The sequence below is a fragment of the Rhinopithecus roxellana genome, chromosome 4, assembly GCF_007565055.1.
Source record: "Rhinopithecus roxellana isolate Shanxi Qingling chromosome 4, ASM756505v1, whole genome shotgun sequence".
NCBI lineage: Eukaryota > Metazoa > Chordata > Mammalia > Primates > Cercopithecidae > Rhinopithecus > Rhinopithecus roxellana.
Genome location: NC_044552.1, coordinates 30,908,975 through 30,927,918, shown reverse-complemented (window position 1 = coordinate 30,927,918; position 18,944 = coordinate 30,908,975). Strand labels below are relative to the sequence as shown.

General features: G+C 41.9%; 1 protein-coding gene across 1 annotated transcript in view; it reads right to left on the bottom strand.

The window, feature by feature from the left end:
- The window catches only part of TBC1D22B (TBC1 domain family member 22B), a 75,985-nt gene that overhangs the window by 53,087 nt on the left and 3,954 nt on the right, over positions 1-18,944 (bottom strand). Inside the window, exons 2-3 of the mRNA XM_010389709.1 lie at positions 10,461-10,517; positions 273-580 (exon numbers count right to left, since the gene is read on the bottom strand). Of these exons, the coding sequence (XP_010388011.1) occupies positions 273-580; positions 10,461-10,517 (365 nt within the window). The remainder of the gene's footprint in view (positions 1-272; positions 581-10,460; positions 10,518-18,944) is intronic.

Below are 18,944 nucleotides of genomic sequence, written 5' to 3'. Positions count from 1 at the left end.
ACTCCACCACAGGGAAAGGAAGAAGAGAAGAGGAGAATGGCAAACACCTGGGTGTTAGAAAGTGAAGGCCCAGGTTACCAGACTGGGCAGCCACCACTGTGGGAGGGGCAAGTATAGCTTGTGACCACTCAGGCTTAATGATGCCATATCTCAGGTTTGAATTTACCACCCCACTGAATATTTATTGAGTGAGGCCACAAAGAAAATCGCTTTTATTTAAAATGCACGCTGCTGAGAAGGCTGAGGCTATGAAGGGAGCAGGAAGGACTTACTAGAGTTTCTGGACAGCTGGGCATCACTGCTGGATTTTATGACCTTGTAGTTGGCAGGAACATCCGATGTCGTTGACTGGGACCGTTCTGGTTTTACCCTCAGCTTGCTGTGGTTTTCTAGAACTTGGGCTGCAGTTGCCAAAGCAACTTTTGAGTTCAGAGTTTGGAAAGAAGGTGAGGAAAAGTCCTCTTCCTCATCATCGCCAATGTCCCAAGCATCACTGGTATTCCGTGCAAACTCATGAAAACTGGAGGCCTTCTTATTCTTCAGAGGAACTGTGCTGACTTTTGATCGTTCTTTAATGAAACTTCAAGAAAGGAGACACGATTACCAAGGAATGGCCTGACACATCTGACCACCTGCATTTGCTTATTATTATAATGTTAATAAATTACAAACTACTCCATACATAATCATTAGCTTCTTCAAACAAAAACAGCCCATATCCATTCTTCATCTAGATACATCCAGACCAGCCTGAGATCGCAGAGACAGATGTAGCAGAGACAGCCAATGGTCACCAAACATCCCATGTGCTCTTGTATACTTTCTGGCCCCCATGCACTTAGGTGAGGCCATATGACCAGTTCTGGCCAATGGACTAAGAAGAGAAATAAGGCGATTACTTCCAGGCAAAGTAGAGAATAGGTGTCAGTTCTGTATAACCTCTTTTTTTTTTTTTTTTTGAGACAGAGTTTCTGTCACCCAGGCTGGAGTGCAGTGGTACGATCCTGGCTCACTGCAGTCTTGACCTCCTGGGCTCAAGTGATCCACCACAGCCTCTTGAGTAGCTGGGACTACAGGTGTGCACTACCATGCCTGGCTAATTTTATTATTATTTTCTGTAGACACAAGGTTTCACTATGTTGCCCAGGCTGGTCTTGAGCTCCTGGGCTCAAGCGATCCTCCCACCTCGGCCTCCCAAATTGTTGGGATTACAGGTGTGAGCCACCATGACTGACCTATAGCTTCTCTTCTATCATGATGACTGGCAAGATGGTAGAGACTCCCTCAGCCTAGGTAACTGAGTGACTATGTGAAGCAGCAGTAACTATGTTGAGGAGCCTGCCCTCTGCCCTTACCCCACCCCCATTTTAGACATGTAGCATGAGCAGGAAATAGACCTTTACTGTGTTAATCCACTGAGATTTGAGAGTTGATCTGCTATCACTTAGAGTAGCACATAAACTACAGCCAGGAAACGAGATAATTTTAGGTAGTTCACATATGCAGCATTAAACCTTAAGTCCCAAAATAAAAAAGTTGTTCCATTTTTTGCTCTTCCGTTAGCCTTGAGAAGAAAGTTGAAGTTTGGTGCTACTCTGTCTTTAAGACCATTTTCTAAGTAGGTGCCAAAGTGAGAGCAGCCTCAGAATCAATATATTTTCTAGCAACAAGATCTGGCTCCAAATTTAATAAGACTGTTTGGTTTTTCACTGGGTATTTATATGGTTCTTTTCTTTTAAGAGTCAGGGCCTTGCTCTGTCACCCAGGGTGGAGTGATGGAGTGCAGTAGAGAAATCTTGGCTCACTGCAGTCTTGAACTCCTGTGCTCAAGCAATCCTTCCACCTTAGCCTCCTGAGTAGCTGGACTACAGGCGCACACCACCATGCTTAGATTTTTTTTCTTTTTGAAGAAATAAGGGTCTCATGCTGCTCTCGCTAATCTCAAACTCCTGGCCTCAAGTGATCCTCTCACCTTAGCCTCCCAAATTGCTGGGATTACAGGCATGAGTCACCACACCCAGAAGTTACTTCTTGTTTATGACAAATGTTATTTGTTTTCTATTTATAGAAATTATAATATTTGTTTTTTAAAACAAGTCTATTTGAGTGGCGAGGCATGGTGGCTCACACCTGTAATCCCAGCACTTTGGGAGGCGGAGGCAGGAGTTTGAGATCAGCCTGGCCAATATGGTGAAACCCCATCTCTACTAAAAAATACAAAAAATCTCTACTAAAAAAATATAAAAATTAGCTGAGTGTGGTGGCACACATCTATAATCCCAGCTACTCATGAGGCTGAGGCAGGAGAATTGCTTAAACCTGGGAGGTGGAAGTTACAGTGAGCCAAGATCACGCCACTGCACTCCAGCCTGGATGACAGAGTGAGTGACGCTCCATCTCAAAAAAAAAAAAAAAAAAAAAAAAAAAAGAACTATAGGAGACAAGCACCCAAATCAAAGAAAAGAAAACTGAGGCTGCATGTTCTGGACTCATCCACCATGGCTTCTCCTTTGTAAAAGGGGACCTGATCTACCATCTGCAGTACCACCTCAGCGGATTCACTGTCGAGAACAAACATGCAGCTGTGTAAGAAAGATCTGTCATCTAATATACTGCCCAGGAGTATGTGGATATTACTGTTTTCCTCCTTAGGGGCATGTGTACATCAAGACTGCATAAATACTGGATGTTTTCAGAATTCTTTAAACAATCATCAAATTAAGAAATTGAATTTTAACTCAGGTCAAAGAGCTGACTTGAAGCTGATGGCCTAACATGGGGTGACATACACTCACAATAGGACCGGATGAACACACTACAGCGAGACAGGCCAGGCTGGCTGTCAGGTTCTAACAGGTGCCAACTTCTGAGAAAAATGAAGACGGTTAACCAGCTGAGGGGTGGGTACCAGGGTATGTGTTGTATTTTTCTTCACACCCTTTTTATGCATTTGAAGGTTTTCATTACATATATATATATATTTGTTTGTTTGTTTTGAGAAGGAGCCTTGCTCTGTCACCCAGGCTGGAGTGCACTGGCATGATCTAGGCTCACTGCAACCTCCACCTCCTGGGTTCAAGCGATTCTCTTGCCTCAGCCTCCTGAGTAGCTGGGACTACAGGCATGCACCACCATGCCCAACTAATTTTTGTAGTTTTAGTAGAGATGGTGTTTCACCATGTTGGTCAGGCTGGTCTCAAATTCCTGACCTCAGGTGATCTGCCTGCCTTGGCTTCCCAAAGTGCTGGGATCACAAGTATGAGCCACCGTGCCTGGCCGGTTTTCATTACATTTTTGAAGCAGATGATGATTCAATATATTTGAAGTAGATTAAGAATTGGAATTTATTCAAATGAAGACTTGCCAATAGAAACTGGGAGGACACTTTCCAACACAATGAAGAAGAAAGAAGGGAGGAAAGCCTGTCATTCCCCATGACATAAAGACATGAGACTCAAGGCAGACCATTTTGAGGCTGCCAGAAATGATTTTAAGGACACCAGCCCACAAAACCCAAAATTCAACCAACCAATTTAAAAGGCAGCTCTACCCTGAGGAAAGAAGCTTTCATGGAGGAAGGGGTTGGTTTCACCTAGAAAAGGAAAAGAGTCTGAGGACAAAACAAGGTTGGTGAGAACCACCCACAAGAATGAAAGAGAAGGCCGGGCACAGTGGCTCACGCCTGTAATCCCAGAACTTTGGGAGGCCGAGGCAGGCAGATTACCTGAGGTCAGGAGTTCAAGAACAACCTGACCAACATGGTGAAACCTCGTCTCCACTAAAAATACAAAAATCAGCCAGGTGCAGTGGTGCACACCTGTAATCCCAGCTACTCGGGAGGCTGAGGCAGGAGAATTGCTTGAACCCAGGAGGCAGAGGTTACAGTGAGCCATAATTGCGACACTACACTCCAGTCTGGGCGACAGAGCAAGACTCCATCTCCAAAAAAAAGAAAAAAAAAGAACAAAACAGCAAAGCAAGAAGTGAAAGGTACTTTGGTTTACCACTGACAGAAGGCAGAGAATCCACAGACCAGGAACAATAAACAATAATGGGTAAATTTAAGGCTCTAAAGCTTTTCCATGTTTACTAGTTATACTCTCTCCAGAGGAGACACATAAATTCACACATAAATATTGGCTACTCACTGGCTACCAGACCCTATGTTAAATTTTATATATACCCATTTTCTCATCTAATGCCCATTAATAATCCTATGAGGTGGGTATTGAGCAGGCAGTGAGGTCTGGGCTCAAATCCAGGTCTACCTGACTCCTGAGCCAGCGTGTGCTGCTAACTACTTACTCTACCTAAAAAAAAGCAGCTAAAAAGAAGAAGGCCAGGGCCTAGAAGGATCTGTAGCCTAGGAAGAGAAGTCACCAAGTAAACTGAGCCACACACCACCACAGCTCTAATTCTCCCCAACTATACACAGCCAATAAGCCTGACTCTCACATCCTGTAGGAAAAAAAAAATCTCACCTTGTAAGAAAAGACTTAGGTCTGACACACATTGCCTATTCTGAGTAGACAGGAAAGAAGCCACATCTAGGCATGGGCTCCTGATAAGAGAAATGCCGCCCTTTTCTGTTGACCCCAGTAGTTGCAGCAAAAAGTTAATCCAGGTAACTCCAGCTAGGGATGCCTTCAGTTTATACATTCCATTTAAACACAGTTCGAAGTAGTTTATACTTAACTCAAGGTAAAAGAATGCCACAGTGTGGCTTGAAGTCTAACCAAGATTATTTATTATAATTATTATGATTGAGATGGATTCTCACTCTGTTGCCCAGGTTGGAGTGCAGTGGTGCAATCTTGGCTCACTGCAACCTCCGCCTCCCGGGTTCAAGCAATTCTCTTGCCTCAGAATCCCCAGTAGCTGGGACTACAGGCGCATGCCACTATGCTCGGCTAATTTTTGTATTTTTAGTAGAGACGGGGTTTCACCATGTTGGCCAGGCTGGTCTCGAACTCCTGACCTCAGGTGATCTGCCCACCTTGGCCTGCCTCCCAAAGCGTTGGGATTACAGGCATGAGCCACCATGCCCCACCTTAACCAAGATTATTGAAACACAACTCTATCAAAATCACAATCAAACTGGCCTCTGATGAACACCTTCACCATACCTCCTTACAACTGTACAACAAATCACAGTTTAGAAAGCACCTTTGCAGATACTTCACGCAATCCTCACAAATCTGTGAGGTAAGTCTTACTATCTCTACCTTATGAATGAAGAAACTAAGGCTCAGAAAGTTTCAGTAATTTGCCCAAGGTCATGGAGATGGTAAGTGGCAAAGAAAAAGGTATTCAAGAAGTGTAGGGAATACTAAAAATTTCAAAAACCTAATAAATGCCACATTTGACTTGGTAAAGTACTTGGTGATGAGTACCTTAGCAACACAAACACCTAAGGGTATGTTGAAAAAGAGTGGCCACAGGTTACACTGGTTAGGAGTATAAAAGATCAAACATTCTGTAATTTGATCATACTACACTGTCTTACTGATACAGTTGTTCTACTTAACAGAATTTTCTAGAAAAATGTTTGACACTGGCAAGTGATATGAAGTAGGTGGAGAAATTTAGTAACAATCAAATAAATTCAGGTATCTTAGTAACTAGTGTGGCTTCATATGAACTAGTTTTATAACTCGGAATTAGGACCTAGCATACTTGAGCATCAATTCAGAAAACAATAAACTTAGAAGCTTGTTATACCATCAAGTGGCCAATGGAGCTGCTCAGCAATGAGACTAGTTTTATCTGAGCTATAAAAATTATTGCAGGCAATAGTATCACTAATAGTAATCATCTGGCAAATTAAAGTCAATATACATGGACAGGGAATGACTTCCTGTGCTTGTGCAGTTTAGATGATTGAAGACCCAATGTAAAGGCTTCTGCTGTGATATGTATTAACCACACAGTAATTAATGATGGGCTGAAGTGGAACGATAATCATGTAGCAGAGAAAGTCATAAAAATGTCCTAACAAAGGTACTAAAATAGAAGCGATAAATGTTTTATGGCAACAATCTGAAATTGTAAAATGGTCTGGTGCAGAGGTAGACGTGGTCCCATGTTGTAAAATATCAGTATCAAACCACCACATACATGAAAAAGGGAACCAATTAATCCAGTGACAATTAAATTCCTCCCAAACTGTAAAGCTAAGTAATTACTCCTATTGAAAGCGTAACTGAAACTCTGCTGCAAGGATCAGTGAAAATATTCACGATTTTATATCATTAACAGGTGAGAAAATAATAGTATATAAAGTTTGCCTTGGCAGTTTGGGATATGGAAATATTCTTTTTTTTTTTTTTTTTTTTTTTTTTTTTTGAGGTGGAGTCTCACTCTGTCGCCCAGGCTGGAGTGCAGTGGCGCAATCTCGGCTCACTGCAAGCTCCGCTTCCCAGGTTCACGCCATTCTCCTGCCTCAGCCTCCCGAGTAGCTGGGACTACAGGCGCCCGCCACCGCGCCCGGCTAATTTTTTGTATTTTTAGTAGAGACGGGGTTTCACCATGGTCTCGATCTCCTGACCTTGTGATCCGCCCGCCTCGGCCTCCCAAAGTGCTGGGATTACAGGTGTGAGCCACCGCGCCTGGCCATGGGATATGGAAATATTCTTGAAGATCTGTCCTAAATACAAAATTAGGAAAAGCTCAGTTGATGACAGGTGCAGACAAGGTATGGTGATCTGGATCAAAACATAAAATGGACAGTATACTCAATGCCTTATATATGAATGGATGAACAGATTTATAGGTTAGCCACATGTTTGTCAAAGGTTGTGCTAGAACAGATCTATTAACAATCAATAACTCCTGACTGTGACCAGAATGGTTGTGGCTACATGTAACATAATACTCAACTATGATCCTTAAATCGTAAGACCACAATGTAGGTCTAAGCTGTTGTCTTTGCTATTTTTGTTTTTGTTGTTGTTGTTGTTGTTTTTGCCTCGGGGTTACAAGTTGGCTGCTATAGCTTTCAGAATCACACTCACACTATCACGTTCAAAAGCAGGAAATGTGAGTGGCAGCAAAAAGAGGGTTTCTTCACAGAACCATCTCCCATTCTGACCAAAAAAGAAAATCTTTCCAAGAACCCTCCCCCAGGAGACTTTCTTTGGCCAGAACCAATGAGATGAGACCACTCTATGCCAGTCACTGGCATTACCAAAGAATTATCATGAAAGGCTTAAACCAATCTTAATACCTCCCCTAAATGCATTGTTGCTTACTCAATATCTGAACAAAATTATGGTTCTTGAGCATGAAAGAAGCAGGCACAGGGAAGACTATCAGGTAGGTAACCATTAGTGCCTGCCTCACTGGCCAACAGACCAGAAAGTCGATTCTTGATAAAACCAAAGAATAGCAGAATTCATTCTATTTAATGTGACAATCACACAGATATCACAGAAAACATGCTCCCCTTAAGAGCTAACAGCCAGATACAGTGGCTCACCCTGTAATCCCAGCACGTTGGGAGGCCAAAGCAGGCTGATCACTTGAGTCCAGGAGTTTGAGACCATCATGGGCAACATGGTGAAACCCCATCTACACTAAAAATACAAAAATTAGCCAGGCATGGTGGCCCACACCTGTAGTCCCAGTTACTGTGGGTGGGGTTGGGGGTGAGGCATGTGGGAGCTGAGGCAGAAGGATGGCTTGAGCCCCAGAGGTCAAGGCTGCAGGGAGCCCTGATCGTGCCAGTGCACTCTAGCCTGGGCAAGAGAGCAAGACTCTCTGGAAAAAAAAAAAAAAAAAAAAAAAAAAAAGGCCAGGCACAGAGGCTCATGCCTGTAATCCCAGCACTTTGGGAGGCCAAGGCAGGTCGGTTACTTCAGTTCAGGGGTTCGAGACCAGCCTGGGCAACATAGCGAAACTGTGTCTCTACAAAAAATACAAAAATTAGCCAGTTGTGGTGGTGTACACCTGTAGTCCCAGCTACTAGGGAGGCTGAGATGGGAGGACTGCTTGAGCCCAGGAGGCAGAGACTGCAGTGAGCCAAGATGACACCACTGCATTCCAGCCAATAGAGCGACCCTATCTCAAAAGAAAAAAAAAGACGACATAACAAAAGGTGCAAACCAACGAACATTAAAGAAAAGCCTGCTGTTTAAGTAAATGAGATAGTTTCATTCCTTCATTCAATAAATATGTACTCAGTGCCTACTCTGTGCCACATGCTGTTCTAGAGGCTATGAGTACAGTAATGAACAAAACAAAGCCCCTGCTCTCAAGAAATCTATGCAATAGTGGTTTCTGATTAAAAAAAAAAAAAAAGTGTGCACCTTGCAGACAAGAACAGCAGTCATGCTTCCTCAGTAATTCAGAAGACTGTGCCTTATACATACACCAAATCGCAAAAAGGAAACAAGTTGGTAAAATTATAGAAAGTGCACCACATACTCAACTAGGTTATTTCTAAAATTTTTAAATACTGATAATGCATATTTGATACAGCATTCTTCTAGGTATTCAAAATACTTTAATGTATATTATCCTTTTTCTCTTTTCTTATTTTAAAAACCACTTTATTTATATATTTAGAACAGTTTTAGGTTCACAGCAAAATCCAGAGGCAGGTACAGAGATTTCCTATATAATCCCTTCTCCCACATAGGCACAGCCTCTCCATTATGAACATCTGCCACCACAGTGGTACATTTGTTACAGTCGATGAACCTACACTGATACGTTATAATCACTCAAAGTCAGTAGTTTGAATTAGGGTTCACTCTTGGTGTTGTACATTCTGTGGGTTTGAACAAATGCATAATGACATGTATCCACTGTTTTTTGTTTTGTTTTGCTTTGTTTTTTGAGACAGAGTCTTGCTCTGTCATCCAGGGTGGAGTGCAGTGGCTTGATTTCAGCCCACTGCAACCCTCAGCTCCCGGGGTCAAGCAATTCTCCCGCCTCAGCCTCTAGGGTAGCTGAAATTACAGGCGCCCACCACAAGGCCCGGCTAATTTTTGTATTTTTGTTAGAGATGGGGTTTCACCATGTTGGCCAGGCTGGTTTCAAACTCCTGACCTCAGGTGATCCGCCCACCTCAGCCTCCCAAAGTGCTGGGATTACAGGGATAAGCCACTGCGCCCGGCAGTATCCACCGTTTTTATAGTATCATACAGAGTAGCTGCATTGCCCTAAAAATCCTCAGTGCTCCACTTATTCATATCTCCCCTCAACCCCACCCCTTGGCAACTGATCTTCTCACTGTCTCCCTATTTTGCCTTTTCCAGAATGTCATATAGTTGGAACCATAATTATACATTATCTTGACTTCCCTATTAAGACACAGGCCCCAGGAAAGTGAGAACCTACGTCTGTATCTCCCAAACCATTCAGCTTTCATTACAAACAACAGCTTTCCCAGAAACTAGTCTCTAAAATTAAGCATGCCCTCAAATAGAGGCCAAAGCTCTTAGAAAATCTCACAAGATGACCTACCCCCTCATTTAAGTTTACTGTGTATCAGTGATGGTCCGTGAGAGACAGATGGGATAAAGGGATAATTGGGGGTGTGGATACATAGCCACACACCTTGGATTTAACTAGAGTCTGTTGCATTTGAAAATAATTTATTAGAGTTCTAGAGATATAGCCTCCTAAATAGCTTTTATTTATTTATTTATTTTTTTTTGAGATGGCATCTCACTTTGTCGCCCAGGCTAGAGTGTAATGCATGATCTCAGCTCACTGCAACCTCTGCCTCCTGGGTTCAAGTGATTCTCATGCCTCAGCCTCCCAAGTAGCTGGGATTACAGGTGCCTGCCACCACACCCAGCTAATTTTTGTATTTTTAGCAGAGACAGGGTTTCACCGTGTTGGCCAGGCTAGTCTCGAACTTCTGACCTCAAGTGATCCACCTGCCTCGGCCTCCCAAAGTGCTGGGATTACAGACATGAGCCACCATGCCCAGTCCTAAATAGCTTTTAACTCTTCTGTACATATGCCTGGGTCTCTTTGAATGTGTCAAAGGGAAAGAGGAACTAAAGAATGTCAGCCTACAGTTATATTCTGTTGCCCTAGTTCTCACAGTAAAAGTAAGGAAAACGTGGCAGACCTACCTATATTCAGAAGCAGTGAGCCTCGGAAACCAGATCTCCTGCTAAAAGATCTGGAAGTCATCAATCTTCTGGTTTCAGGGACAACATTTAATCAATAAAGACATTTTGACCATTCTCTTTTGACCAAAGAATCCAATACCAAACCCTACATATACCAGTTCCCAATATGGGAAAACACAAAATCTCTAATGGATGTTAATTTGCCATTTAGCAACGGACCATTTGGAAGTAAGAACATTGCTCACCTCCTGGTACAAAATAGGGCAGAAGAGAAGCTAAAAAAGGTCAAAGTGGAAACTGTCATTTCAACAAAATAGGGGAGGGCATGGGGTGACAGAAGTAGATAGATAAAAGGAAAATGTCTTGACTTACTTTTTGGTGAGCCGAGGGTCAAGAGGAGGATGCTGTGCTCCATATACAGGCTGGATACTAAAAGCAGAAAAAAAAAAAGGAAGAAATAAACTGTTAGTTTAGTTGGGAAACTAAATATGTTGGCTGAGAGCCATCTGCATCACAAAATTGGATGGGACTTTGAGAAATAGGTTATCTCTAATAACCTATGTACTCAAGTCATCCCCCAAAGAGAGCAATCTTCCCTTTAAAAAATATATTTGATAATGTTCATTTTCCCTGGTGAAGTTTCAGTGCCTTACACACCTATGTGTAAAGAAGGCAGGATGGAAAGGTAACGGGCTTTAGAGCTGGAGAGAGCAGAATTCAAATGCCAGTTCTGGCACTCAGTACCACTATGAACTTCCAGCAAGCTTTTTGACTCCTTTGAACCTGTTTTCCCATCTAAAGTGGGAATATTGCCTACTTGAAAGGCTCATTGGGGTAAAAGACAGTGAAGGGTGACCTAAGGAACTCACACACTGCAGGAGGGGTATTAAGTGACATAACCACTTCAAAAAACAGTTTGGGCATATCTAGGAAGAATGAAACATGCATACCCTAAGACCCAGTATTTTCACTCCCAAATAGGTATCTTAAGATAAATACATACCTATATGTATTAGGAGATATATATAAGACTATTCAAAGCACCATGGCTCCTCTTAGCCCCAAATTAGAAATAACCCAAATGTCCATCAGTAATGACAAGAGAAATCAATTGCAACACATTTATACAGTATAACATTATATGGTAATCATAATATATGTGAAGTAGGGCTTCAAGTAACAATGTGGATGATCTTACAAATGTCATGTTGAACAAATGAAGTATAAGAGAATAAATACTGTATGATTCTATTTACACAGACTTCAAAAACTGACAAAAGTAGTTTCTACTGTTTAGGGATGCATGCAGAGTAATATTAAAAAGAAAGAAAGGGGCCGGGCGCGGTGGCTCACGCCTGTAATCCCAGCACCTTGGGAGACTGAGGCGGGTGGATCACGAGGTCAGGAGATCGAGACCATCCTGGCTAACACAGTGAAACCCTGTCTCTACTGAAAATACAAAAAAAAAAAAAAAAAAAAAAAAAAAAGGAGTAAATGATATAGTTCCCTCTAGGGGAAAGAAAGGAGGAGGCAGCAAATAGACACAGAAGTTTCTGGGGGTGTTGACTTTGTGATTATTCATTAAGCCATCATACCACACATTTGTGCTTCACGTACTTTTCTGTAACATATCACAATTAAAAGAAAATGAGCTGGATGGGGTGCCTCACACCTATAATCCCAGCACTTTGGGAGGCTGGGGCAAAAAGACTGCTTGAGCCCAGGAGTTTGAAACCAGCCTGGGCAACAAAGTGAGACCCTGTTTCTACAAGAAAATAAAAAATTAGCTGGGCATGGTGGTGCACATCTGTAGTCTCAGCTACTTGGGAGGCTGAGACAGGGGGATTGCTTGACCCCAGGAGTGTCCAGACTGCAGTGAGCACACCACTGCACTCCAGCCTGGACCCTATTGGAAAGGAAAGGGAAAGGGAAGGAAGAGAAGAAAGAAAATGAGAATAAATGACTTGAGAATAACTATATATCAAGCCAAACTATTGTTTAAGTATAAATGTAAAAAAAAACAAAAAACAAAAAAAACTACTTTCAACATATAAGAACTCAGGGAAAATATGTTCCTTAACTCCTGCCTGAAGAAGTTGTGAGAGAACAAACTTTAATCATGAGATAGAGAAACCATGGCAAAAGGATTGGTGGGGAGCCCTGAATGAATCCAACCTTACAACTAGGTCTTACATTTGAGGCAAAGAGAATGTAAAAGTAATATAATTGACAAAAGTTAAAAGGAGGAAAAAATGGACAAATGAAGTCCATTGACTTCTTCATCTTTTACTGACAGGGCTCAGAAGGTATTTAAAGCAGATAGCTCAATGTGCAAATCTACGTCACTACCTGCTTAACATTAAATCCTAATGTAGATTTGCAAATGTTAATAGAGGAATATGTATGTTTTACGATAGAAAATAAAACCAAGAAAAATAATATAATCAACTAGAAGGAGGTGGAAAGAGAGCGGTGAGGAATATACTTACTAATTTCATCATTGCTCATGGTAGAGAGTCAACGGGTACTGTCTGAAGAAATATCGTATAAAGTTACACTTATAAACATAATCACTAGAATAAAAAGATAAATCTTCCAAATTATCAGAATATATATATATATATGCCCTCCCCTCAAAAGCAAGCACAGTCCACATAGTGAAAGATTTTTTTAAGAAGAAAATATTTTTAAAAGGTCAAGCACGGTAGCTCACATCTGTAATCCCAGCACTTTGGAACACTGAGGTGGGAGAACCGCTTGAGGCTAGAAGTTTGACCAGCCTGAGCAACACAGCAAGACCCTATACCTACAAAAAATTTAAAAATTAGCCAACTGTGGTGGTGCATGCTTGTAGTTCTAGCTACTTGAGAAGCTGAGGTGGGAGGATTACTTGAGCCTGGGAGTTTGAGACTACAGTGACCTATCATCATGTCACTGTACTATAGCCTGGGCAACAGAGTAAGTCCTTATCTCAAAAAAAAAAAAAAAAAAAAAAAAAAGGCAAGGCGCGGTGGCTCACACCTGTAATCCCAGCACTTTGGGTGGCCGAGGCAGGTGGATCACGAGGTCAGCAGATTGAGACCATCCTGGCTAACACGGTGAAACCCTGTCTCTACTAAAAATACAAAAAAAAAAAAAAAAAAAAAAAATTAGCCAGGCATGGTGGCAGGTGCCTGCAGTCCCAGTTACTCCAGAGGCTGAGGCAGGAGAATGGCGTGAACCTGGGAGGCGGAGCTTGCAGTGAGCCAAGATCGCTCCACTGCACTCCAGTCTGGGCGACAGAGCGAGACTCCGTCTCAAAAACAAACAAACAAACAAAGAAGATGAAGAAAATATTAAAAATTGAACTAAAACTAAATAACTAAATATATCAGTTATTCCAATAAATATAAAGGAGCTAACTTACCTATTAAAAGAGAAATTATAATTACCAACAGGAAAGTAGTTAAATAAATTACAGTACATCTTTTAAAGAGAATGGGGCAGTTCTGGCCAGGTACGGTGGCTCGCGCCTGTAATCCCAGCACTTTGGGAGGCCAAGGTGGGCAGATCACCTAAGGTCAGGAGTTCAAGACCAGCCTGGCCAACATGGCGAAACCCCATCTCTACTAAAAAATACAAAAATTATCCGGGCATGGTGGCAGGCACCTGTAATCCCAACTACTCAGGAGGCTGAGGCGGGAGAATCACTTGAGCCCGGGTGGCGGAGGTTGCGGTGAGCCGAGATCGTGCCACTGCACTCCAGCGTGGGTGACAGAGCAAGACTCCGTCCCAAAAAAAAAAAAAAAAAAAAAAAAGAATGAGGCAGTTCTATATTCACCGACATGAAATAAACTCAGACATTAACTGAAAAAAGATGCAGAACTATATGTATGACACCATTTTTGTAAAAATCTTTAAAACAGATATATGCATTTTATGTATGAATAGGTCGATGTATTCACAGAGTACCTGAAAAAGTACAAAAGACACCGGTAGCAGCAGTTTGGAATAGGAACCAGATGACTGGAAGATGATGGGACACCAAAGAGACTCAGTTTTCACTGCAAATCCTTTCCATTTAGTATCATGTACAAGTATCACCTTTATAAGAAATAAGCAATCTTGAGAAGGTTAGAAGGTTCAAGTGGGATGATATGTCAAAAGCCCTTCAGCATAATTCCTGGTGGGTGGTAATGCTCATTTAATGTTAAGCAAGAAGTGACGTAGATTTGCAAATGTTAGAGCACTACCCAGCAAACACTCAGTGCCCAAGAAACGTTGATTTTCTTCCTGCCCCCCATTTTTATAATTTAATCCATACCCAACATTTAGAAATTGAAACAAACTTACCAAATACTTGTTTCACATAACAGAGGTGATCCTAAAGGATGCTTTCAAATAAAAATTAGCCAATTCAATCACTTTCACATTAATTTCTATTAAGATTTCAGAGGAAATCTTACATATAATCTTTAATTTATGAATACAGTCCCTACCTCTTTAGCTATAAGAATATTTACTCCCTAAACCTCTCTGGAAGATTAATATGTGTAAGCAAACTATTACATATATTACTACAGAAATACAAACAGAAATACAATAAACAATACTAATTGATGTGTTTAAAGGGTTTCCTAGGCAGAGAGAAAAAAAGAGGAATCAAAGAGTAAAGGGAAAGTTCTGCTGAGAGAGGAAGGGGGTGTTAGACACAGACACCCCCACCTACTGCAAAAAAAAAATCCCAAAGGGCTACTGATATGCACATTAGCAGCTGCAAATGACCTAAGAGTATACCTGAATTATTCAAGTCCACAAGCCCTCCTCACAGTAAAATATAAAATCAGAGGATAAACTGCACGAAGATCTCAACAAGCCGGTTAGGTAAGGTGACTGGGTAGAAAAATAAGAGAGGGTCCTTAGATCCTCTCCTTAAAGGAGTATTACCGTCTGCGAGTAACCCATGCAGAAAAAAACCAAACCTAATTTGTGTAGGCTGAAGGGGCCAGAGGCCATCAATTACCATCTAGGAAAGGAATCTTACAATCACAGTAGACTATTTTTTTAAAGCTGTCAGCCCAAGGTGCTGGCATAGCCAGAAAGGCTAAGATAAATGATGGACTTCATCAGCAAAGGCATCAGAGCCCAAATTGAATTTGTTAACATATTCTTGAACTAAACCATTATGTATCTAAACCTGGAACACTTTGTATAATAAATCAGTTTATTGCAGCTTAAAAAAGACAGGCAAGAAGTTAGAAAAGAGAAACCAAGATGATCACAGAGACTAAATGGAGACAGACCAGAAGAGCCCAGTGATTAAGGTGCTCAATTTCCTGACATTTACACTTCACCTATCACTGTCTGTACCATCCCTACTCCTTCCAAACCCAAACTCAGCTCTAAGAAAGGCTGATCTCCACTCCACCTTCCAAACTTATTAAACCCATTATTAAATAAGGCTCTTCTCCCTACTTGGAATGCTTTTCTATTTTCTACATCCCTTTTCAAAACTGTATCCATCCTGCAACATTCTCTTCAAATTCTACACCCCTCATGAAACTTTCCATATCCCTACCCCCAGCATCTACTAACTCATGTCTTCTCTAGTTCCCTAACATACATAAATCAGGGCTATTACTTTTTTTAAATAAACTAGATTTAGATCATAATATAAGACACAATCAGGGCTGGGCGTGCTGGCTCACACCTGTAATCCCTATACTTTGGGAGGCCGAGGCAGATCACTTGAGTTCAGCAGTTTGAGACTGGCCTGGCCAAAATAGCGAAACCCCGTCTCTACTAAAAATAGAAAAATTAGCTGGGCTTGGTGGCACACACCTGTAATCCCAGCGACTCAGGACACTGAGGCACAAGAATTGCCTGAGTCTGGGAGGCAGAGGTTGCAATGAGCCGAGATCATGCCACTGCACTCCAACCTGGGTGATACAGTGAGACTGTCTAAAAAAAGAAAAGAAAAGAAAAGAAAAAAGACACAATCAGATAAGCACTCAACATTCAGCCTAAGCAGTAAGACGTTATACAGTCAAAATCCCAGCTGGGGGTGGCTCACACCTGTAATCCTAGCACTTTGGGAAGCCGAGGTGGGGGAATCACCTGAGGTCGGTAATTTGAGACCAGCCTGACCAACATGGAGAAACCCTGTCTCTACTAAAAACACAAAATTAGCTGGGCGTGGTGGTGCATGCCTGTAATCCCAGTTACTCGGGAGGCTGAGGCAGGAGAATCGCTTGAACCTGAGAGGCAGAGGTTGCGGTAAGCCAAGATAGTGCCATTGCACTCCAGCCTGGGCAACAAGAGTGAAACCCCGTCTCAAACAAACAAACAAACAAACAACAACAACAACAACAAAAAAAAACACCCTGGCATACCCCTCCCTCCCTTCCTAGGAAGTTGCTCTACTGGATCTGGCATTTTTCACACTCATTTTTATATTTTCATTTTCTGTGTATGTATCCCTAAATAATGTATGATTTTGCGTGTTTTTTAAACTTTATATAAATAATATCACACTGTAAATATGACTTATTTTGGCTCTAAATCATGTTACTTTAAATTTTACTTAATTCCATGGCTAACTGGCTGATCTCTCCAACACAAGTTAAAAAAATACAAAACATTAACTCTAACACAAGTGAAAAAGCATTTGACATTTTCAAACACAAAGAAAAGTACAGAAAATGATATGATAAACATTCATGAACCCATCACTCTGATTTATAAATGTTAACATTTGTCATATTTCATTTAAGAAAAAAAGTGTTAGGCCGGTCATAGTAGCTCATGCCTGTAATCCCAGCACTTTGGGAGGCCAAGGCAGGTGGATCACAAGGTCAGGAGATCCAGACCATCCTGGCCAAAATGGTGAAACCCCATCTCTACTAAAAATACAAAAAAATTAGCTGGGCATGGTGGCATGCACCTGTAGTCCCAGCTACTCGAGAGGCCAAGGCACAAGAATCGCTTGAACCTGGCCTCGGAAGTTGCAGTGATTGGAGATCAGGCCACTGCACTCCAGCCTGGCAAGAGTGAGGCTCTGTCTCAAAAAAAAAAAAAAAAGAAAAAACAATGTGTTAGACTACTGAAGCCCCAGTTGCAGTCCCTAGTCCTGTTCCTTCACTTCCCAAGAGATAACAATTACTCTGAAATTGGAGGGAACTCCTCCCATCTGTTTTTATACCTCTACAGATATCCATATATCCATAAACAATGCACAGGATTTTTTATGTTTTTAAACTTCACGTAAAATACAGCACATTGTACATATAATTCTACATCTTGCTCTTTGCATTCAACAATGTGTTTTCGCCCAATTCCACGTTTAAGTTTGTCTGATTACAGATGTAACATATGTTCAGTGGAAAAACCAGAAAGTCAATCACACACAGCCTCTTCTCCAGGGAAGCCACGATGCCAAGCAGAGTTTTTAGTGGTGCCATATCTTTTCCTGTAGCCCCCTTGCCACCTGGCAGAGCATGACACATATCAGCAGGTCCTTAACAATATTTAGTAAGTGAAGATTAGATCTCTACAAAACCTAGGCCTCTGCTTAAGCTAGACCTAAAAACCAGAGGTTAACACACTGCATCTTGAAGAAAACACACCACATATGCAGAGAAAAGAATGGCATGGAATATGCTGCCACATAGACAAAATGGAACAAAAGTTCTGATTAACCTCCGTCACTCTCTTTAATAAAACCAACACCATAGAATGTACTGACATAGCTGTTTTGACCAGTTGGAACAGTGCAAACATCTTGGTAGGAAAAATCAACAGGTGTCTGTTTAGCACTGATAAAAGAGCTAGCACAAAATGTGGAAAAGACCTATCAAATTTAAATGCCAAATGTGTTGGCAACTGATCTAGGTTCACATACTCACTCCACATTAGTCTTCCAGAACAGGTGATCTATGCTGTTTCAATGATAATTTGGTATCTTCCAGTGACTCACTCTACCAGTAAAACATCTCCAAGCCAAGAACAGGTTGTAATGTACCTGCCCAGACAGGCTATGACTTTTACACTAAGTCTCCTGTCAGATTCATTATTACTTTAGGATTGGGTTCAAGTCCTTAACTTGGCCTCTCCTTCCAACAATGAAGGGCCTGGAAGACTCAGGGAATTTGGATTTTGGCCAGATACAGAGGCTCACGCCTGTAATCCCAACACTTTGGGAGGATGACATGGGCAGATTGCTTGAGCCCAGGAGTTCATGACCAGCCTGGGCAACATGGCAAAACCTGTCTCTACGAAAAATACAAAAATGAGCCAGAGCTGGGCACGGTGGCTCACACCTGTCATCTCAGAACTTTGGGAGGCTGAGTAGGGGGCGGATCACTTGAGGTCAAGAGTTTAAGACCAGCCTGGCCAACATGGCACAACCCCCTTCTCTAGTAAAAACACAAAACTTAGCTGGGCATGGTGGCATGTGCCTGTAATCCCAGCTACTTAGGAGGCTGAGGCAGGAGAATTGTCTAAACCTGGGAGGCAGAGGCTGCAGTGAGCCAAGACCATGCCACTGCACTCCAGCCAGGGCAACAGATGGAGACCCTGTCTCAAAAAATAAATAAATAAATAAAGTGATTTTTTTTTTCTCCTGTGCCCAGGCTCTAGACACACACACACACACACACACACACACACACACACTGATCAAAGCTTTTTTTCCCCCCACAAGTTTGCGCCACCACGCTCAGCTAATTTTTTTGTGTGTTTTTAGTAGACACAGAGTTTCACCATGTTGGCCAGGCTGGTCTCGAACTCCTGACCTCAAATGATTTGCCCGTCTCAGCCTGCCAAACTGCTGGGATTACAGGTGTGAGCCACCACACTCAGCCAGATCAAAGCTTTTCA